The 23,492-nt window shown below is 39.1% G+C and overlaps 1 protein-coding gene across 1 annotated transcript in view; it reads left to right on the top strand.

Annotated features, from left to right (window-relative positions):
• Positions 1–23,492, top strand: part of SPMIP7 (sperm microtubule inner protein 7) — a 63,363-nt gene that overhangs the window by 13,315 nt on the left and 26,556 nt on the right. Inside the window, exons 3-5 of the mRNA XM_070292394.1 lie at positions 9,210–9,286; positions 11,647–11,785; positions 13,601–13,668. Coding sequence (XP_070148495.1) covers positions 9,210–9,286; positions 11,647–11,785; positions 13,601–13,668 — 284 coding nt within the window. The remainder of the gene's footprint in view (positions 1–9,209; positions 9,287–11,646; positions 11,786–13,600; positions 13,669–23,492) is intronic.

Below are 23,492 nucleotides of genomic sequence, written 5' to 3'. Positions count from 1 at the left end.
TTTACATTCATGGCTGCAGTCACCATCCATAGTGATTTTGGAACCCAAGGAAATAAAGCCTGTCACTATTTCCATTGTTTCCCCATCTATTTGCCATGAAGTGATGGGCCTGGATGCCATGATCTTAGTTTTTTGATTGTTGAGTTTTTTCACTCTCACTTTCATCAAGAGGCTCTTTAGTTCCTCTTTGCTTTCTGCTTTTTGCTTTCTGTGGTATCATCTGCATATCTGAGGTTATTGGTATGACAGCTTGTACTTCTCCAGCCTGGCATTTCATATAATGTACTCTGCGTATAAGTTAAATAAGCAGGGTGACAATATACAGCCTTGACGTACTCCTTTCCCAATTTGGAACCAGTCTGTTGTTCCATGTCTGGTTCTAACTGTTGCTTCTTGACCTGCATACAGATTTCTCAGGAGGCAGATTATGTGGTCTGGTATTCCCATCTCTTGAAGAATTTCCCACAGTTTGTTGTGATCCACACAGTCAAAGGCTTTGGTGTAAATCAGAAGTAGATGTTTTTCTGGAACTCTCTTTCTGAAACTTTCTGTGATCCAATGGATGTTAGCAATTTGATCTCTGACTCCTTTGCCTTATCTAAACCCAACTGGAACATCTGGAAGTTCTCGGTTCACATACTATTGAAGCCTCACTTGGAGTTTGAGCATTACTTTTCTAGTGTGTGAAATGAGTGCAATTGTGTGGTAGCTTGAGCATTCTTTGGCATTGCCTTTCTTTGGGATTAGAATGAAAACAGACCATATTCAGTCCTGTGGCCACTGCTGAGTTCCCCAAATTTGCAGGCATATTGAGTGCAGCACTTTCACAGCATCATCTTTTAGGTTTTGAAATAGCTCAACTGGAATTCCATCACCTCCACTACCTTTGTTCTTAGTGATACTTCCTAAGGCCCACTTGACTTCGCATTCCAGGATGTCTGGCTCTAGGTGAGTGATCACACCATCATAGCTATCTGGGTCATTAAGATTTTTTTGTATAGTTTTCTTTGTATTCTTGCCACCTCTTGATATCTTCTGCTCCTGTTAGGTCTACACTGTTTCTGTACTTTATTGAGCCCATCTTTGCATGAAACGCTCCCTTGGTATCTCTGATTTTCTTGAAGAGATCTCTAGTCCTTCCCATTCTATTGTCTTCCTCCATTTCTTTGCACTGATCACTGAAGAAGGCTTTCTTATCTCTCCTTGCTATTCTTTGGAATTCTGCGTTCAGATGGGTATATCTTTCCTTTTCTCCTTTGCCTTTAGCTTCTCTTCCTTTCTCAGCTATTTGTAATGCCTCCTCTGACAACCATTTTTCCTTTTTGCATTTCTTTTTCTTGGGGCTGGTCTTAATCACTGTCTCCTCTACAGTGTCATGAACTTCTGTCCATAGTTCTTTAGGTACTCTGTCTATAAAATCTAATGCCTTAAAGCTATTTCTCACTTCCACTGTATGATCATAAGGAATTTGATTTAGGTCATACCTGAATGGTCTGGTGGTTTTCCCTACTTTCTTCAATTTGAGACTGAATTTTGTAATAAAGAGTTCATGATCTGTGTGCAGTCAGCTCCTGGTCTTGTTTTTGCTGACTGTATAGAGCTTCTCCATCTTTGGCTGTAAAGAATGTAATCAATCTGATTTCAGTATTGACCATTTGGTGATGTCCATGTGTGGAGTCATCTCTTGTGTTGTAGGAAGAGGGTTTTGCTATGACCAGTCCATTTTCTTGGCAAAGCTCTGTTAGCCTTTTCCCTGCTTCATTTTATACTCCAAGGCCAGACTTGCCTGTTACTCCAGGTATTTCTTGACTTCCTACTTTTGCATTCCAGACTCCTATGATGAAAAGGACATCTTTTTTTGGTGTTAGTTCTAGAAGATCTTTAGGTCACCATAGAACTGTTCAATTTCCACTTCTTCGACTTCAGTGGTTTGGGCATAGACTTGGATTACTGTAATATTGAATGGCTTGCTTTGGAAATGAACAGAAATCATTCTGTCATTTTTGAGATTGCAGCCAAGTACTGCATTTCATACTTTTTTGTTGACTGTGAGGGCTACTCCATTTCTTCTGAGGGATTCAGTGGAGTAGAAGGTCATACACTCATCTTCTCCTACGAGATCTCCAAAATTGCAGCTCTCTGCTGAACAGCCATTGACGGGGGAATGTTGGATCCCACCAAAAAAAGATACCGCACATCCAATAGCAAAGGAGAAGCCTCAGCAAGACAGTAGGAGGGGTGAAATCATGTTTAAAATCAAACCCCATTCCCTGCAGAGATGCTTGAAGGGCTCAAACAAAACCTGTGAGCACTAGGACCCAGAGACCCCACAGAGCCTGAGCCAGACCTGCCTTTGAGTGTTTGAGTGTCTCCTGCAGAGGCACCGGTCAACAGTGGCCTGCTGTTGGAGACAGGGGCTCTGGCTGCTGCAGACCTGGCACACACAGCATGTGGCAGAAGCCCTATTGGAGGAGGTCACCAATAGCCCCACCATAGAACCGCTGAGCAGACTACCACAAACTGCAGAACAATTGTACTGATGAAATTTTCAACCTGCTAAGAAAGTTCTAGGACCCACAACAGATTTCCCAACCTGGGAATTTGGCAAAGGGACTGAAAATCCCCAGGGAATTTGACTTTGGAGGCCAGTGGGATTTGATTACAGAACTTCCACAGGACCGGGGAAACAGACTCTTGGTGGGCACAAAGAAAACCTTGTGCGCACCAGGAGCCAGGAGAAAGCAGTGTCCCCACAAGAGAGTGAGCAAGAGTTGCCTGTGAGTGTGCAGGAGTCTCTGGCAGAGGCAAGGGTGGCCTGCTGCAGGGTCACGGGCATTGAACTCAGCAGCGTGGGCATGAGTCCTTTTGAAGGAAGTCAGGATTATCATTACTCCTGCCATGATTTGGCTTCAGGCCAAACAACAGGGAGGGAATGTAGCCCCACCTATCAACAGAAAATTGGATTAAAGTTTTACTGAGCATGGCCCTGTCCATCAGAACAAGACCCAGGTTCCCCCTCAGTCAGTCTCTCCCATCAGGAAACTTTCGCAAGCCTCTCATTCTCCATCAGAGGGCAGACAGAATGAACAAAGAAACAATATATATATATATATATATATATATATATATATATATATATATATATATATATATATATAATTAGAGTCCCTGAAGAAGAGCTAAATAATAGATTGGGTATAATATGTCAAACCAGTGTTTCTCAACCTTGGCATAATTGACATTTGGTGGTGGTACTTGTGGTATTTAGTGGCTAAGTCGTGTCTGACTCATTTTTGGCCCATGGACTGTGTAGCCCACCAGGCTCCTCTGTCCAAGGAATTTCCCAGGCAAGAATACTGGAGTGGGTTGCCATTTCCTTCTCCAGGGGATATTCCTGACCCAGGGATCAAACACACATCTCCTGAATCAGCTGGCAGATTCTTTACTGCTGAGCTACCAGGGAATCCCCACACTGACATTTAGAGCTGGATAATTCTTTGTTGTGCAGGATGTTGTGTGCATTGTAGGATCATTAACAGCTTTCCTAGTTTCTCCCTGCTAAACGCCAGTAAAACTCTCTTTGCTGAATGAATATACCTTCTCAGAAAGCTAGAAAATAGGCAGCAAAGTGGACACAAAATGGACAAAACAGTGACAGTTTCCAAACCACAGCCCAAGGAAGGGAAATCATACAAAGTTTTGCATCCTTATGCAGTTGAGGCAATTGGAGTTGCAGGTGACTAAGTCAAGCCAAATATGCGGAGTAGGATATCAGGGTGGGGGGAGCTACATAGAAGGGGCTCTGGAGACCTGGGGTGGGGCAAAGCATGCACAGGTCTCTGAGTGCAGATCTGCGTGTCCTTAAGAGGGAGTTACCAAAGCTGGGCAAGGACTTACTGTGAAGAGCTCCATGACCATTCTCTGGCGCTGACAGTCAGAGGATGGTGCATGTCCCCACAGAGAAGGAAGACACAGGGTACACGGGATATCAGTAGACGCTTCAGGAGGATATCACCTCTAGTCAGGTCAAGTCAGTCCTCTGAAGGTTCCTCCAGACTTTAACGAACGAAGTTTAGAAGGAATGCTCAAAAGCACCCAACTGGTTTCAACTATTGAACTTTGCACCGAAATAGAGTCTAATACTAAGTATAAAACTACTTCTAGCAACCAACAAACTAAAGTGCAAAACAGATGCACAATAAAAAATTCATTTTTATGCAGAGAAGAAGAAAAATATTACCATAGTAAAAACAAATCAATAATACCAGACACAGGAGTGACAGACATAAAGAAACAACGGAAATATGTTACAAATTTGTTCCCTACATTCAGGCTGTGGAGGAGACCACAACCATGACAACGTGGAAAATTGGCCACACAAACAAGACTCAAAAGGATTTATAGAGAAAAATACAGCGTCTAAAATTAAAGATAAACAGTTCCAAAAGCAGATTAGACCCTGCAAAATAAAAGAATAATGAAATACATAGGAATAGAGACTGTCCAAAATAAATACAGGGGGAAGATCCACAGACAACTGTGGGACAATTTCAAGCAGCCTAACGTACATGTAGTTGGAATCCCAAGGGAGAAAATAAGGTAGGAAAAATTATTGGGGGAAATAATGGCCAAAATTATTCCTAACAGATGGAAGTTATAAATCTGCAGACCCAAGAAATTCAGCAGATGCCAAGCTGAGTATAGATAAACCCATACACATCGATCACATTGCTGAAAAACAGTGATAAAAGAGAAGATCCTAAAACAGGTAGAGGCAAAAATGAATATACAAAGACGCACATGTAAAAATGACAGCAGGCTTCTTGTTAGAATCCGTACAAGTCAGGAGAAAATGAGCACACAGTACATTTTTAAAAAGTCAAGTAAGAACACTTTAACCAGCAATTACAAATATTTGGGAACCCTGTGGCAAAACTACAAAGTGTATTGAGAAAAATTAAAAAGTACCCAAATAGAGCAACTTGCTCTCAACTGGATTGGAAGACTCAGTGTTAAATTCTTTTTGGACCTTTCTAAGTTGATTTTTAGTCTTAGTGCAATTCCCATCAACAACTGAGCTGTTTCTTTTTGGAAATCAATATACAATGGAAACCTAAAATAGCTAAAACTATTTTGAATAAAAAGAACAAGTTGGAGGATTTATTCCACCTGATTTCAAGTCTTACTATCAAGCTACAACAATCAGTGAGTGAGTGTGAGTGAAGTTGCACAGTCATGTCTGACTCTTTGTGACCCCATGGACTGTAGCTACCAGGCTCCTCTGTCCATGGAATTTTCCAGGCAAGAGTCCTGGAGTGGGTTGCCATTTGCCAATAGGCAAATGACAGACATACAGATTAAAGGAACCTAAGAGTCCAGAAATACAGCTACCAAATGTGCCAAGCATTTTAGTGAAGAAAGTCTTTTAATGTATTACAGAAACAGCTGGATATATCATTAACCTGTACAAAAAAAAAATCTTAAAAGGATAATATAGTAAGCCTTAATATAAAATTAAGATTATAAAATTTTGAAATATTTAGATTTTCAAAGTGCATTATTAAGAAAATGAATCAGCAAGCCATATAATGAGAAAATATTCACAATCATATAAATAAGAAAGGATTTGTATCTAAGATGTATAGAGATCACTTAAAATCAATCAGGAACAAAATGAACACCCCAAATGAAAAATTATCAAAAGATCTGAACAGACACCTCACAAAAAAATACAAGAATGGCTAATGGACACATTAAAAAGTGCTCAATGTGCTGAGTCATTAGTGAAATACAACTTAAATACAGTATATCTCCACAATAGCTAAAATTTAAAAGACTGAAAATGCCAACTGTTGACAAGGATCCAGAACACTGGAACCCTTACACCCTGCTGGTGGGAATGTGAAATGTTACAAATACTGCAGAAACTTTAACACTTTGTTCAGAAGTTAGACACACACCTATCAAGTGTCCAGACATGCTACTCTTAGGTATTTACACAAGACAAATTTGAATATATGTCCACACAATGACTTGAGCATAAATACTCAGAGCAGCTTTATTCCTTATTGACAAAAAGTGGAAACAAATTGTTGATGTGCATGTGAGAGTATGAACACATTGAAGTGTAGCCATACAATAGAATAACACTCAGCAAGTAAGATCTATCATTCCAATACATGTGACCACAGGAATGAAACTGAAAATATTATACTGAATGAAAATAGCCCGAAACAAAATATTATCTATTAGCTGATTCTGTTTAACTGAAGCTCTAAAAATGCAGAGCAGCATACAGTGACAAAAAGCAGATTACTTGTTGACCTGGACTGGGAACATAGGGATATAGGGATACAAAGAAGCATGAGAAATGCTTTTTCAAAATATAAATGCTCTGAATCTTGTCTGTTGTGGTAGTTTCATGAAAAAAAAAATATATATATATAGCTGTAATATCAAATCATATGCATTAATCAGATTTAGTTCATTAAAGATCTCAATATAGTTTATCTTTTAATGAAGGATATGGTAAGCAACCTTATGTCAGCAAATTCCTTGAAAACACAGCTTATCAAAACTGACATAATAAAGTCTGAGTGACAGGGGAACCAGAGATCAAATTGCCAACATCCATTGGATCATAGAAAAAGCAAAAGGGTTCCAGAAAAACATCTAAATTCTGCTTTATTGACTACGCCAAAGACATTCACTGTGTGGATCACAAAAAACCTGTGGAAAATTCTTAAAGATATGGGAATACCAGACCACCTTACCTGCCTCCTGAGAAATCTGTACGTAGGTCAGGAAGCAACAGATAGAACTGGACATGGAACAATGGACTGGTTGCTAATTGGAGAAAGAGTATGTCAAGGCTGTATACTGTCACACTCCTGCTCATTTAATTAATATGCAGAGTACATTATGCATAATACCGGGCTGGATGAAGCACAAGCTGGAATCAAGATTGCTGGGAGAAATATCAATAACCTCAGATATGCAGATAACACCACCCTTATGGCAGAAAGTGAAGAGGAACTGAAGAGCCTCTTGATGAAAGTGAAAGAGGAGAGTGAAAAAGCTGGCTTAAAACTCAGCATTCAAAAACCTAAGATCATGGTATCCAGTCCCATCACTTCATGACAAATAGATGGGGAAACAGTGATCGACTGTATTTTCTTGGGCTCCAAAATCACTGCAGATGGTGACTGCAGGCTTGAAATTAAAAGACGCTTGGTCTTTTGAAGAAAAGCTATAACCAACCTAGACAGCATATTAAAAAGCAGAGACATTACTTTGCCAACAAAGGTCCGTCTAGTCAAGCCTATGGCTTTTCCGATAGTCTTGTATGAATGTAAGAGTTGAACCATGAAGAAAGCTGAATACAGAAGAATTGATGCTTTTGAACTGTGGTGTTGAAGAAGACTCTTGAGAGTCCCTTGGACTGCAAGGAGATCAAACCAGTCAATGCTGAAGGAAAGCAGTCCTGAATATTCAGTGGAAGGTCTGATGTTGAAGCTGAAGCTTCAATATTTTGGCACCTGATGTGAAGAACTGACTCACTGGAAAAACACAGGATGCTGGGAAAGATTGAAGGTTGGAGGAGAACGGGACGACAGAGGATGAGATGGTTGGATGGCATCACTGACTCAATGGACATGAGTTTGAGCAAGCTCTGGGAGTTGACGATGGACAGAGAAGCCTGACATGCCTCAGTCCATGGGGTCGGAAAGAGTCAGACACAACTGAGTGACTGAACTGAGCTGAACTGAGTAGCCCTATATCTATTAAAATAGTTTAATTGATTATTAAAACACTTTCCACAGAAAAAACTCCAGGGTTAGATAGTTTTACTGATGAATAAAAGGATGTTTAAGGAAGAAAGACTATCATCTGACCCAAATAATATATCTGAGAACAAAAGAAGCCTGTCATCAACATGTGAAAAAGATCTACAACAAAAATTAGTCTGATATGCCTATGAACAGGCATATGAAAAATATTCTTAGCAAAATTTTACTAAATTGAATTTGCATGTTAGGTTGCTCCAGTCATGTCCTCCTCTTTGTGACCCTATGACTGTAGCCCGCCAGGCTCCTCTGCCCCTGGGATTCTCCAGGCAAGAATACTAGAGTGGGTTGCCATGCCCTCCTCCAGGGGATCTTTCCAACCCAGGGATTGAACGTGCATCCCCTCAGTCTCCTGCATTGGCAAGCGGGTCCCTTACCACTCGCACCATCTGGGAAGACCAATTGGTGATATATAAAAAGGATAGGACATTAGGACTAAGTGGGGATTATTCCAGGATTGCAAATTTGGTTCAGAATTCCAAGTCAGTAACTATAGTTTACTATATGTGTTCTCAAACTACCACATACTAAAGTCACTTCAGTTGTGTCTGACTCTTTGTGACCCTATGGATCACAGCCCATCAGGCTCCTCTGTACATGAGATTTTCCAGGCCAGAATACACAGTGTGTTACCATATTCTCCTTCATGTGATATTCCCCACCCAGGGATCTAACCCACATCTTGCATCTTCTGCACTGGTAGGTGGGTTCTTTACCACTACCACCATCTGGGAAGCCCCTAACTACCATGGAGTTAAAAATAAATAAGATGTCTGGGAAAGCATCAAATATTTTAAAATGAAACACCACGACTCTAAATAATTCATGGGTCAAAGAAGAAATCACAGGAGAAATTAGAAAATGTTTTAACCTAAACCATAAACTTGAAAATAAAACTGATAATTTTATATAAAGGTGTTAAAAGTGTTCTAGGAAGAAAAAAATTAGTCTTTTGTGTGTATATTAGAAAATAAGAAAGGTCTAGAATTAATTATATAAATTACAATCTTAAACTAAAAAAATGATTAAGCCAAAAATCAGAGATTAAAAAGATGAGTAGAATAATACATATTTGTAAATTTTAATGTAATCAGTAGGAATGTGTGTGTGTGTGGGTGTGGGTGTGTGTGTGTAGGTGTGGGTGTGGGTGTGGGGGTGTGTGTGTGTGTGGGGGTGTGTGTAAACAGAATGTAAATTTTCAAGATAATCGAGGGCGGTAGGAAAGTATTAAATCTGGTTGATCCAAGAGGTGCTTTGAAAGAAGAAAAATGCAGAAAGGCGAGAAAAGAAAGAATGATGAATAGAAAACGTTAGCAGTTCTCATTTATATCTTATCTTTTTAACATTGTTCACCCGTTCTAGGATAATGGAGAACCAGTTTTACAATCAAACAAGAAATATAGTGCAAAAGACTCATTTTACAAGTCCTCTACACAAAAGTAAGCATTTTTCCCAATAGAATTTGATTTTTAAATATATTTCTATTTATTCTTTCTTTAATAACACATCTCCTTCCTGTGCACAATATCCAAGGTCCTGCGAGGACTTCAAAGAACTTCAAACACAATTCTTTACTTACTTACATTGATTGCTAAAATAAACAGTTGAATGGAGAAAAACCTACATTTAATAGAAAAATAAAACCAGAACAGAAAGGAAATGGTCAGAGAGAGAGAGGATGAGATAAGGGTACAGCATCATAGAAAAGGAGAGCAGATGAGTTTGAAGGAGTGAATCACACAAAGTATCTGTTATGTGTCTACGCCCCAGACTGTGAGATTCTCCAGTGAGTACTCACTCTAAAGGGAGATGGACGCTAAACCACAAGCCTAATAGGTGGACAGATTATATCTTAGAAGATAATAAGTCAATGGAAAAATGAGAGAAAAAGTAAAACATGATAAGATCAGGAGTGCCCATGTGGGGTAATAGGCTTCTGGAATAACTAAGAGGTTAGGGCAAGAGACACTAAGCCACAAGCCTAATAGGCAGACAGGTCATATCTTAGAAGGTAATAAGTCAATGAAAAAATGAGGAAAAAAGTAAAACATGAAAAGGTCAGAAGCGCCCCATGTGGGGTAATAGGCTTCTGGAACAACTGAGAGGTCTGGGTGGGCCTCTTTGCACAGTGAGATTTGAGCAGAAACTTGGAGGAGATGAGGGGGTGTGCAGATGTCTGGAGGGACTGTTTTCCAGTCAAAGGGATTACAGAGTAACAGCCCCATGTCGGACATGTGACTAAGGTGTCTATCAAGGAAGAACAAAGGCCAGGGTCTGCAGCAGAGTAAGGGAGCGGTAGTGGAAGAAGTCAGGAAGTGCCAGGACCCAGATCTCATGGGGCACGTTAAGAAACTGTAAATAGTAGGGCATTGGCAGTGACATGGCCGGATCGGGTGTGTATATCAACAGGCAGGGTGGCTGTTGGATTCAGACTGGATTGAGTGAGAGAAGAAGCTGGCGAACCAGTCATAAGGCTGCCACTGTCATCTAGGTCAGAGGTAATAGCAGGTAAGAGGAGGTCAGTGGGAAGTTTTAACAGTTGTTGGCCTCTGGATACATTTTGAAAGCAAAGCCAACACAATTTCCAGGCTGGAGAGTATGAGTCTGAAAGAAAGGCATGGAGAATGATTCCATGGTTTTAGGCTCTGCAGCCGCAGGGACTGAAGCCATTGCTTATCACAGTGAAGGCAGGTAGAGAAGGTTTGGAGTGAAAGAAGAGAGGTCAGTTTTAGACGTGCTGAATATCAGAGTTGCTCACTAGGCATCCTAGTGGATATATCAAATGGGCAGTGGGTCTGTGTGTCTGCAGTCTGCGGGGAGAGGGCTGGGCTGGAGGAATACATCTGGTTGTCATGATTTATAGGCAGGGAGTCAAGCCACAGCATTGAATGAGCAAAAGAAGAGCAGAGCTTGAGTCTTGGCATGTGTACATCAAGGAAAAGGAGAGAAGGAAGCCCGCAAAAGAGACTAAGAGGAGGCAACAGGTAGAGGAGGAAGAAGATGCAGAGATGGCTTTAGGGAGGAGAGGGATGAACTGCTTCACATCATGTGAATATAACTGACCCTTCAGAAGCCAGTAATCGAGATGGGAGTCCTAACTTTGACCATCAGTGGCTGAGTGACATCAAGCAAACAAACTCAGTTCTCTAAGCCATAGTTTATTTATGTATTAATGTTCTTGTCCTGCTGCAGAGACCAAATGAAAAAAAAAAAGTGTGTAACAGATTACCACAATGTAGCAGCTTTAAATCATGCCCATTTATCATCTCACATTTCCATAAGACAAAAGTGCTGGCATGTCCACACTGTGTTCAGTGCTCAGGGTTTCTCAGGCTGAAATCAAGACATCAGTGACAGTTGGGTCCTCATCTCCCAGGATCATTGGGATTGTCGGCAGAATTCAGCTCAGTACAGCTGCATGACTCACCGGTTTTGTTTAAGGATAACTAAAGAGTGTCTGCTGTTGTTTTCTTGCCTCTTTTGGGGCTCACCTGTTTAGGTTAGAACCACTTAGGATAAGCCACCGTTTGAGTCACTCAAATTCAACTGATTAGAGAGCTTAATTACATGTGTGCAATCCCTTTTGTCGTATAAATTTGCCATAGAAACTGTCATAGGAATAGTACCTCTCACATTCATTTGCTCTGCTCACACTAGAAGGGAAGTGGTTGTGTACAGTGTTTACACGAGGGGCAGGAGTCTTGAGGACATCTTCCTACTACAGAATGTGATATTGTTAGGAACCATGCTAGTTGGATATATATTTTTCACAAAATGTCATTATTTAATAATTTTATAGAGCTTACGAAATGGTTCCTTGGGACAAGATGCTACCACCAAAACTTGATCCAGAAGAAACAACAGTGGAAAAAGCCGCTGACCCTGTTTCACATTGTTTTACACTGAAAAGATATGAAGGATTGCCGGCGATAACACAGGTCAGTGATTAGGGATTTTAATTATGTGTGCACAGTCCCTTTGACTTTATAGTTACCTTTTTTTGAGATAATGCATTTATTACTGAACCAAACTTTAAACCACAATAATATTTATTTTATTGTTATGAAAAGAGCAAAGCAAATATATACATTTATGGAAATGAAACTTCCATAATCATAAGTCATCAATAACCTCTAATGCATTCATACCTATATTAAAACTTCTAAAATTTCATTTCAAGACCACCATTTTCTCAAAAGTTATTTTCAAATACTGTGTTTACTTTAAAAACTGCAAAAGAAGGAGTAAGTAATGAAGACAGAGATATGATTTTGATTCCTCCAGAGAGCCTATGCTGAGAACAGTCCTTAAATCCAGAACTTAGCTGTGCACTTTTTGAGGCAGAATGGGAAAATCCATGAATCATAGAGCTTTTGTGACAGACATACCCAGTTATCGGTAGAGATGTTTATTGTTGTCATTTCTGACATCAAGAACTCATCATGGGGGAAAAAACAAAAAACTCATCACAGGGATTATTATATCCACATAAAAGCGAGGGTGCTTTCCTTAAAGGATGAATCACTCCCTGTTACCACACTGATTAAAACCCATCACTTTCTAGAAGGTAAAACTCATCCTCCTTGCATGGCGCATACCCAGGTCTCTGTTATTTGCCCATGACCTCTGTCTTATCCTCATCTCTTTCCACCTCTTCCTCTAGCTTCTACTCCACCACCAACATGTCACCCTCCACATTGCACATCACACTCTGTGCTGAGCTTCTCTCAAATCTCCGAGTCCACCTGCTGCTTCCTCCAGCCTTGTCTTTTGCAGATAGTGGTCCGCTGCCTTCACCACTGTTTTCTCTGGGCTATATCTCGAGAACCATTCAAGTCTTACTTTAGGCCTCACAGTTGCATGGGATGCCCCTGCTCTGTGCTTGCAAAGCACCTTCTGGTTCCCTCGATTCCCTCGTCTTTTGGGGGAAATCTGAGCCCTGGGACCACCTTTCAGAATGAAGTGTTTAATACATAAAATAAACGGAACTATAAAAGAGATTAGCTATATATTGAAATACAGTTCTAAACATGGACTCCTAAGACGTTCATGAGCTACAGGTTAAGAAGTCTAGATTAGCTTGAAAAACTTCAGCTTTTACAGTGGAAAAAAAAATGATAATGAGAAAATAAAGCATTAGTATAAAATCTCAGCATGTGATTTGCACACAGAAATTAAAACCAATTAAAGGACCAAAAATATGTCTGGATTCCTAACTATTAATATCTTTAAGGCTCTCTCAACTCCTTTAAAATATTTTATACCTTGTGATAACTGGTCTTTTGTTACATATTCTTTGGTGTTGAACTATACTTGTGTCTAAAGTCCTTCATGGCAGGATGAGATTCAGAGCTCAGGCTCAGGGTGGGAGAGACTATCCTTAGGCTGAGGAGCCAAGAAAGCACTGTCTTGAGATGAGAACTCAAGTCAGACCTTTCACAAGGGCTTCAGTCCGGAGGAGGTGGCTAACAAGGCAGAGTCCAGCTCCGGAAAATAGAGTTGACACTGAGGGCCTGAGGGCAAAGCAGAGAGCAAGAGTGGTTCCGGAGCAGCCCTCTGAGTAGGTAACGATGGTCCAGGAGTGCCTCCACTAGGTGCCCTGCGCCTGTGCCTGTGATAGGAGGGACTGAGCTTGTGTACTAGAAATGACGGTACTTGAAACTTGTATACCAGAAATCACAGTAATTGAAATTTAAATACTAGAAATTACAGTCACTTTGTTAAATACTTGTCATTCATTTTGGTGATTTTAGATGGTTGGTGGACTCTGGGACAGATTTCAAACAAGATCTTTCTTGGCCCCAGTCAAGCCAGTTAATTTGTAAGTTTTATCTCCTAATGTTCTCATCACTGTCACATATTTATCTTTAATCACCAGACGCTCTAACCCATGGATGAGGAGCACATCCTCTGGAGAGTATCCCAGAGGCCCTCACACTTTGTCTTTGTGGCTGGAGAGAGAACCCAAACCCCAGTGCAGTCACGCTTGTTCCCAGCTTTCTCTGGTTTTCCCTTAACCTTCTTAAAGTGTAAACTATCAAATATACAACAACCATTTAAAAATAAGGAGTGTTTTTATATCATTTGATATGAAGATGTATAGTGTTGTAAAATACATGGGCTTCAAGGGATTATAAATTACTTTCTATCAACTTTTGTATCTTATAGTTATTTTGTGTTCTATTAACACTAAAAGCAAGAACTTTATTACTAATCATTCCACAAATATAATTTTATGAATATAGTCTAAAAAAACTTGGTATTTCTGTCTTTGAATATGTCACCGTTTTTTTCTTCTAATTTTAACTCACAATCCAGCCATCACCTGTTTTTATTTTTAAAATTTAATTTTGAATATTTCCTATATAAAAATGTAAAATAGAAATATGGTATAACCTGTGTGTCTAGTTCCCAGCTTTAGAAACAAACCATTACTAATACCCAGAAGCCCCTATGTACTTCTCTCCAAGAAGATGTGCCTTCCTCAGGGATCACATTATTCTGGATTTGATGTTCCATATATTCCTGCACCCTTAAAACATATATGTTATTCTTAACTAAGATATGAAATTGTGTTCCATATGTGGAGACTCAATATAAGTGATACCAGATGTCCAGTCATACAGCTTACCGTTTTTGTTCCTCATTGTGTTTGTGAGAGTCACACATGCTGACTTCTCTAGGTAATCACTTTCTCTGACACACAGTCTTCCACTGAATGGATATACTGCCATTTAGTCATCCATTTTTGTAATTTAATTTTTTGTCTGATTTCTCTTGCAGTTAGAAGCAATGTCCCTGTATCTTTATAAAGTATAAAGATATTTCTGGACTTTATATATGCATCCTTACATCTATAATTGCTGCATCTAGAGATGTAAACTCCTTTATGTTCTTAACATTGCAACATTATTCTCCAAATGAGTTTTGCCAATGGACCAACCATCAACAATGCTTGAGTTCCCACTGCTGCATTCTGTGGCCTGCATTTGGAATTTCCAAATTTTAAACATCTAACTTTAAAAGTATAAAATTGTGCTTCATTATAATTTTAATATTTCACAGTTAACTAATATTTTTTTGTAAGTTGTGACTTACTTGCATGCTCATGTGTATAAGTTACCTTTTCGTGTATTTTGCATCTGGGTTATTTGTCTTTTACTTTTTGATTATAGGAAGTTTTATGGCTGTTCTTGGGATAAAAATCCTTTATTGGTAATATGCATCAAGGTATCTCCTTCTAGTCTGTGACTTTTCTATTTGGTGGTGCCCTTTGCTGAACTGAAGTTTTGAATTTTAATATGACTGAAATCATCGATATTTCCCTCAGTATATTGTTATTTTCTGTGGAATTCTTAATAGACCTTTCCCTGTCCAGAAGTAATAAGGATATTATCCTTCTTTATTTTTTTCCTAACACAATTAAAATTTTGCTGTTCAGATTTATTTCTTTAAACTTTTTGAAATTGATTCTTACTTATGGTCTGAGCAAGGAACCTGTTTCTCAGCAGGACTAGGCAGGTGTCCTGGCCCAGTTTAGTGAGTAGACTGCTGAGTAGTGGCCTGTTGGTTGTGGCCCATTAGTGGAGAGTCACAACCAGAATTTTTGTGAAAATTAAGTAGAATAGGAAATATAAGAATGAATCACATGGAACCTTAAAGAGATATTTTTATTTTGCAACAAATACTGGGCCAGTTATGAAGAATAGTGTGACAGACAGATAATGTATAAGAAAAATGCATGTTCCCACAGTGAGATTATCCCATCTTTTGTTCCCTGGAATTTCATCATCTCAGTGGAAGTGTGCTAACCTTGTACATTTAATTTTATATTTACCTAATCCACAATTAATTGTAAAGCAAAGTATGGGAGATTTTAGCCTTAGCAAAATCAGTAAATTATTGAAAATTTTAAGTTATGGAAAAATAATATCAAAGTGACATTTTTCAAATATTTTAACAATTTTACTTATCACTTCAATAGAACCAACATAAATTGCCCTTTATAGAAGGAATTTTTATTATTAGAAGAAAAAAGACTAATGATATGGAAACATGCAAAATCATAATCAAGTTTAAATGCTGAATCTGAAGTTGCAAATAATGACAATGTTGAGAAAAATAATTGAGTCTCATCAGCAAACACATTTTATTGAGCCATATTCTAAAAATAATCTGTTAAGTTCTAATAAAAATCATTTAAAAGATGGTTTTAACATGTGTAAAGCACCCCAATAAAAATAATAGATTTTCATGTATAAATTGAATGGTAATAATGTAAATAAAAGATAGAAACATTCAAAATTTAAGATCGTTTAAACATAGCAAGCTGAAATAGTTTATAATCTCACTCAAACATCTTTTAAGAGAATAAAGATATAAATTACAAGTACTAACTCTTAATGTTATGTGAGAGCTAGTGAAAAAACCTCTTTTGCAGGAATTCGCTAGAGTTTCAGTTGTTGGGACTAGGTGCTTTCACTGCCATGGGCCCAGGTTCGATCCCTGATAGTGGAACTAAAATCTCACAAGCCATGTGGCATGGCCAAAAAAGGAAAAGAAAACAAGTTTATAAACATTTTTTTCTATTTACATGTCATGTAGTGAAATAGCAAATAGCTCACCCAGTTTCTATGGATCCATTGCATTTATTGTTTTAATGATGAATCATTTAATGAACTAAGAGCCATATATCTTACCAGTTCTGTCATGTCTCAGAACTCCTGAGGGTTCCACTCACCCTGGAGCCTTCATCTAGCAAATGCTACTCTCGTGAGCAACAAAAATCTATATGTGAATGCCCATAACAGCTCTATTCGTATCTTCAAAATCTGGAAACAACCAAGATTGCTGTCAGCAGGTGAATGGAAAACATCTAGTAGATGAAGATACTAGAGTAGAGCCGTGTAGTGGAATACTATTCAGCAATGAAAGAAAACAAGCACAGCACACAACTCACAAGTCAATTTTCAGTGCATTTTGTTCAGTGGAAGCAGCCAGACCCAAAAGCCTCATACTGCACAATTCCATTTATATGACATTCTAGAAAAGGCAAAACTACCAGGGTGGGAGTGGCTTGGTGGCTGCCAGGAATTGGAGGAGAGGGAAAGAGCTGCAGACAAAGAGCCTGTAAACTAACATTAGGGAGATGGGACAGTTGTGTATGGTTCTGTGGTGCTGGCCACAGGACACTCTGTCATACCCTTAGAACTGTATACCACAGAGAGCAAACTTTACTAAACACGAAGTAAGACAGATTGATAGATACCACGATGGTGGGAAAATACAGATTGGGATGCAGATGGTGGCTAGTGAATCTGTGTTACAGACAAATGACATAACTACATTTAAGTGGATGGAGAAAATCAGGAGTGGTCCTAAATTTGGATCTTCGTAATCTTGGAAACATTGTTTGGACCAAAGACTGTAAGATTCAAGACAAAAAAAAAAAAAAAACCTGTATATAAGTGCTATCTATACTCTATTTGGTAAATGTGTTTCTCACCAGAAATGGATTGGCAATTTTAAAACTTCTTATGGGCTTTACAGAAGATGGCAGAGGAATAGGACAGGGAGACCACTTTCTACCTGACAAATTCATCGAAAGAACATTTCAACGCTAAGTAAATTCTACAAAACAACTTCTGAATGCTGGCAGAGGACATCAGGCACCCAGAAAATCAGATCATTGTCTTCAAAAACAGGTAGGAAAAATATAAAAGACGAAAAAAGAGACAAAGGAGGTAGGGAGGGAGCTCCGTACCAGGAAGGGAGGCCTGGCCCAGGAAGGGGGTCAAAAAGAGAGAAGTTTCCAAACACCAGGAAACACTCTCACTGCCAAGTCTGTGGTGAGCCTTGGAAGCACAGAGGGCAACATAACAGGGAAGAAAAATAAATAAATAATTAAAACCAACAGATTACGAGCCCAACAGTAACTCCCCCAGCGGAGAAGCAGCGCAGACACCTGCATCTGCCACTAGCAAGTGGGGGCTAGGCAGGGAGGCGCAGGCTGCAGTGCTTTTTAAGAATCGGGCCGGAATGCTATGAGTGTAACCAGAGCAAACTAACTTGGGCTAGCATACCAGACTGTGGAATAGCTACCACGCGAAAAGCTCTAACATAAGACACTGCCAGGACCACTCACAGAACAAAGGATGGAACAGATATAGCCAGCTGAAGACCATCCCCCTCCGGTGACAGGCAGCCAGAGCCATAAGGGCTGGAAGGGGGCAATCGCAGCCCCAGAGAGACTTTACCTACCAAACTGCAAGCAGGCTTCTTTGCTAAGACTTCTTGGGGTCCTGGACAGTCACCGTCTGCCTCACAAGGGGTGCCAGCAGTACACCCAGAAAACTGAGCAGCAGGGATGGGAAAGGCGATAAGTCGCAGCAACTGCACTCGCCAAACACCTGAGCTACTCGGTCCTGGGAAGGGCACAAAACGCAGGCTCAACCAAATCTGTGCCTCTGAGGGCTACCTGAGAGCCGAGCCTGAGCAGCTTAGACCAGGGAGGTGCATGCAGCCTAGGGCCGGCCTCAGATGGTTCCCGGCAGAGCAACACAGAGCCTGAGCGGTGTGTGCCATATGCAGGGGTATGCCCAGCATGGCTGAGACACTGTGAGCACATGCCAGTGTTATTTGTTTGCAGCATCCCTCCCTCCCCACAGCACGACTGAACAAGTGAGCCTAAAAAAAAAAAAAAAGTGTCCACCACCTCCCCCCTTGTGTCAGGGTGGAAATCAGACGCTGAAGAGACCAGCAAACAGAAGAAGATAAACAGAGGGAACTGCCTTGGTAGTGACCCCACACTGCCCACAACACCAGAGAAAGTCACAAAAATATCTTTACTATTTTTACGACCATTCTCTTTCTTTCTTTCTTTCTTTTTTGTTGATGTTGTTGTTTTTCTTTTCCTTTTCTTCTTTTTTTAACTTTTTAAAATTTTAAGTCCTCTATTTCTCCTTTAATTTTAATTTTTATAACCTACTATTACTTTTCAAAAAAAAGACCCTATTTTTAAAGCAAACACTGTATATATATATATATATATATATATATATATATATATATATATATATATATTTTGTGGTTGTTGTTGTTGTTTTTTAATAATTCCCGTGACTTTTTTTTCTTCTTCTTCTTTTCTTTAATATTATATTTTTGAAAATCCAACCTCTACTCTAGATTTTTAATCTTTGCTTTTTGGTATTTGTTGTCAATTTTGTACATTTAAAACCCCAATCTTTAGTACCTAATTTTACGTGAGAGCAAGATTACTGGCTTGACCACTCTCTCCTCCTTTGGACTCTCCTTTTTCTCCACCAGATTGTCTCTGCCTCCTCCCTCCCCCTTCTCTTCTCTACCCAATTCTGTGAATCTATGTGTGTTCCAGGCAGTGGAGAACACTTAGGGAACTGGTTACTGGCTGGATCTGTCTCCTTTTCATTTCCCTCTTTTATCCTCCTGGCCACCTCTGTCTACTTCCTCCCTCTCCTCTTCCCTGTATAACTCTGTGAACATCTCTGAGCGGTCCAGACTGTGGAGTGCACATAAGGAAGTGATTAGTGGCTAGCTTGCTCTCTCCTCTTTTGATCTCACCACATCTCATTCCAGTCACCTCTAACTACCCCCTCCCTCTTCTCTTCTCCATGTAACTCAGTGAACCTCTCTGGGTGCCCCTCAATGTGGAGAAATTTTTCATCTTTAACCTAGATGTTTTATCATCAGTGCTGTATAGATGGAGAAGTCTTGAGGATACTGTAAAAATAAAACTGAAAACCAGAAGCAGGAGGCTTAAGTCCAAATCCTGAGAACATCAGAGAATTCCTGAATCCAGGGAACATTAATCGATAGGAGCTCATCAAATGCCTCCATACCTACACTGAAACCAAGCACCACCCAAGGGCCAACAAATTCCAGAGCAAGACATACCATGCAAATTCTCCAGCAACACAGGAACACACCCCTGAGCTTCAATATACAGGCAGCTCAAAGTTACTCCAAAACCATAGACATCTCATAACTCATTACTGGACACTTCATTGCACTCCAGAGAGAAGAAATCCAGCTCCACCCACCAGAACTCCAACACAAGCTTCCCTAACCAAGAAACCTTGACAAACCACTGATACAACCCCACCCACAGCAAGGAAACTCCATAATAAAGAGAACTCCACAAATTCCCAGAATACAGAAAGGCCACCCAAAACGCAGCAATATAACCAAGATGAAGAGACAGAGGGATACCCAGCAGGTAAAGGAACAGGAGAAATGCCCACCAAACCAAAGAGGAAGAAATAGGGAATCTACCTGAGAAAGAATTCCAAATAATGATAGTGAAAATGACCCAAAATCTTGAAATCAAAATGGAATCAAAGGTAAATAGCCTGGAGAAGATGCAAGAAAAGTTTAACAAGGACCTAGAAGAAATAAAAGAGAGTCAATATATAATGAATAACGCAATAAATGAGATCAGAAACACTCTGGAGGCAACGAATAGTAGAATATCAGAGGCAGAAGATAAGATTAGTGAAATAGAAGAGAGAATGGTAGAAATAAATGAATCAGAGAGGAAAAAAGAAAAACGAATTAAAAGAAATGAGGACAATCTCAGAGACCTCCAAGACAATATGAAACACTCCAACATTCTAATTATAGGAGTCCCAGAAGAAGAAGACAAAAAGAAAGACCATGAGAAAATCCTTGAGGAGATAATAGTTGAAAACTTCCCTAAAATGGGGAAGGAAATAATCACCCAAGTCCAAGAAACCCAGAGAGTTCCAAACAGGATTAACCCAAGGCGAAAAACCCCAAGACACATATTAATCAAATTAACAAAGATCAAACACAACAAATATTAAAAGCAGCAAGGGAAAAACAACAAATAACACACAAGGGGATTCCCATAAGGATAACTGCACATCTTTCATAGAAACTCTTCAGGCCAGGAGGGAATGGCAAGACATACTTAAAGTGATGAAAGAAAATAACCTACAGCCAAGATTACTGTACCCAACAAGGATCTCATTCAAATATGAAGGAGAAATCAAAAGCTTTACAGACAAGCAAAAGCTGAGAGAATTAAGCACCACCAAACCAGCTCTCCAACAAATGCTAAAGGATATTCTCTAGACAGGAAACACAAAAAGGGCATATAAACCCGAACCCAAAACAATAAAGTAAATGGCAACGGGATCATACTTATCGATAATTACCTTAAACGTAAATGGGTTGAATGCCACAACCAAAAGGCAAAGACTGGCTGAATGGATACAAAAACAAGACCCCTATATATGCTGCCTACAAGAGACCCACTTCAAAACCAGGGACACATACACACTGAAAGTGAAGGGCTGGAAAAAGATATTCCACGCAAATAGAGACCAAAAGAAAGCAGGAGTAGCAATACTTATATCTGATAAAATAGACTTTAAAACAAAGGCTGTGAAAAGAGACAAAGAAGGACACTACATAATGATTAAAGGATCAACCCAAGAAAAAGATATAACAATTATAAATATATATGCACCCAACATAGGAGCACCACAATATGTAAGACAAATGCTAACAAGTATGAAAGGGGAAATTAACAATAACACAATAATAGTGGGAGACTTTAATACCCCACTCACATCTATGGAAAGATCAACTAAACAGAAAATTAACAAAGAAATGCAAACTTTAAAAGATACAATAGACCAGTTAGACCTAATTGATATCTATAGGACATTTCACCCCCAAAACAATGAATTCCACCTTTTTCTGAAGTGCTCACGGAACCTTCTCCAGGATAGATCACATCCTGGGCCATAAATCTAACCTTGATAAATTCAAAAAAATTGAAATCATTCCAAGCATCTTTTCTGACCATAATGCATTAAGATTAGATCTCAATTACAGGAGAAAAACTATTAAAAATTCCAACATATGGAGGTTGAACAACACGCTGCTGAATAACCAACAAATCACAGAAGAAATCAAAAAAGAAATCAAAATATGCATAGAAACTAATGAAAATAAAAACACAACAACCCAAAACCTGTGGGACACTATAAAAGCAGTGCTAAGAGGAAAGTTCATAGCAATACAGGCATATCTCAAGAAACAAGAAAAAAGTCAGATAAATAACCTAACTCTACACCTGAAGCAACCAGAAAAGGAAGAAATGGAGAACCCCAGAGTTAGTAGAAGGAAATAAATCTTAAAAATTAGGGCAGAAATAAATGCAAAAGAAACAAAAGAGACCACAGCAAAAATCAACAAAGCCAAAAGCTGGTTCTTTAAAAGGATAAATAAAATCGACAAACCATTACCCAGACTCATCAAGAAACAAAGGGAGAAAAATCAAATCAATAAAATTAGAAATGAAAATGGAGAGATCACAACAGACAACACAGAAATACAAAGGATCATAAGAGACTACTATCAGCAATTATATGCCAATAAAATGGACACCGTGGAAGAAATGGACAAATTCTTAGAAAAGTAAAACTTTCCAAAACTGAACCAGGAAGAATTAGAAAATCTTAACAGACCCATCACAAGCACGGAAATTGAAACTGTAATCAGAAATCTTTCAGCAAACAAAAGCCCAGGTCCAGACGGCTTCACAGCTGAATTCTACCAAAAATTTCGAGAAGAGCTAACACCTATCCTACTCAAAGTCTTCCAGAAAATTGCAGAGGAAGGTAAACTTCCAAACTCATTCTATGAGGCCACCGTCACCCTAATACCAAAACCTAACAAAGATGCCACAAAAAAGAAAACTACAGGCCAATATCACTGATGAACATAGATGCAAAAATCCTTAACAAAATCCTAGCAATCAGAACCCAACAACACATTAAAAAGATCATACACCATGACCAAGTGGGCTTTATCCCAGGATGCAAGGATTCTTCAATATCTGCAAATCAATCAATGTAATTCACCACATTAACAAACTGAAAAATAAAAGCCATATGACTATCTCAATAGATGCAGAGAAGGCCTTTGACAAAATTCAACATCCATTTATGATAAAAACTCTCCAGAAAGCAGGAATACAAGGAACATACCTCAACATAATAAAAGCTATATATGACAAACCCACAGCAAACATTATCCTCAATGGTGAAAAATTGAAAGCATTTCCCCTAAAGTCACGAACAAGACAAGGGTGCCCACATTCACTGCTACTATTCAACATAGTCCTGGAAGTGTTGGCCACAGCAATCAGAGCAGAAAAAGAAATAAAAGGAATCCAAATTGGAAAAGAAGAAGTAAAACTCTCACTGTTTGCAGATGACATGATCCTCTACATAGAAAACCCTAAAGACTCCACCAGAAAATTACTAGAACTAATCAATGAATATAGTAAAGTTGCAGGATATAATATCAACACACAGAAATCCCTTGCATTCCTATACACTAATAATGAGAAAATATAAAAAGAAATTAAGGAAACAATTCCATTCACCATTGCAACGAAAAGAATAAAATACTTAGGAATATATCTACCTAAAGAAACTAAAGAACTATATATAGAAAATTATAAAACACTGATGAAAGAAATCAAAGAGGATACTAATAGATGGAGAAATATACCATGTTCATGGATCGGAAGAATCAATATAGTGAAAATGAGTATACTACCCAGAGCAATTT

This window comes from Ovis canadensis, chromosome 4, assembly GCF_042477335.2.
Source record: "Ovis canadensis isolate MfBH-ARS-UI-01 breed Bighorn chromosome 4, ARS-UI_OviCan_v2, whole genome shotgun sequence".
NCBI classification, from domain to species: Eukaryota; Metazoa; Chordata; class Mammalia; order Artiodactyla; family Bovidae; genus Ovis; species Ovis canadensis.
The sequence above is the reverse complement of the archived record's forward strand: the minus strand, read 5'-3'. Positions and strand labels throughout refer to the sequence as shown.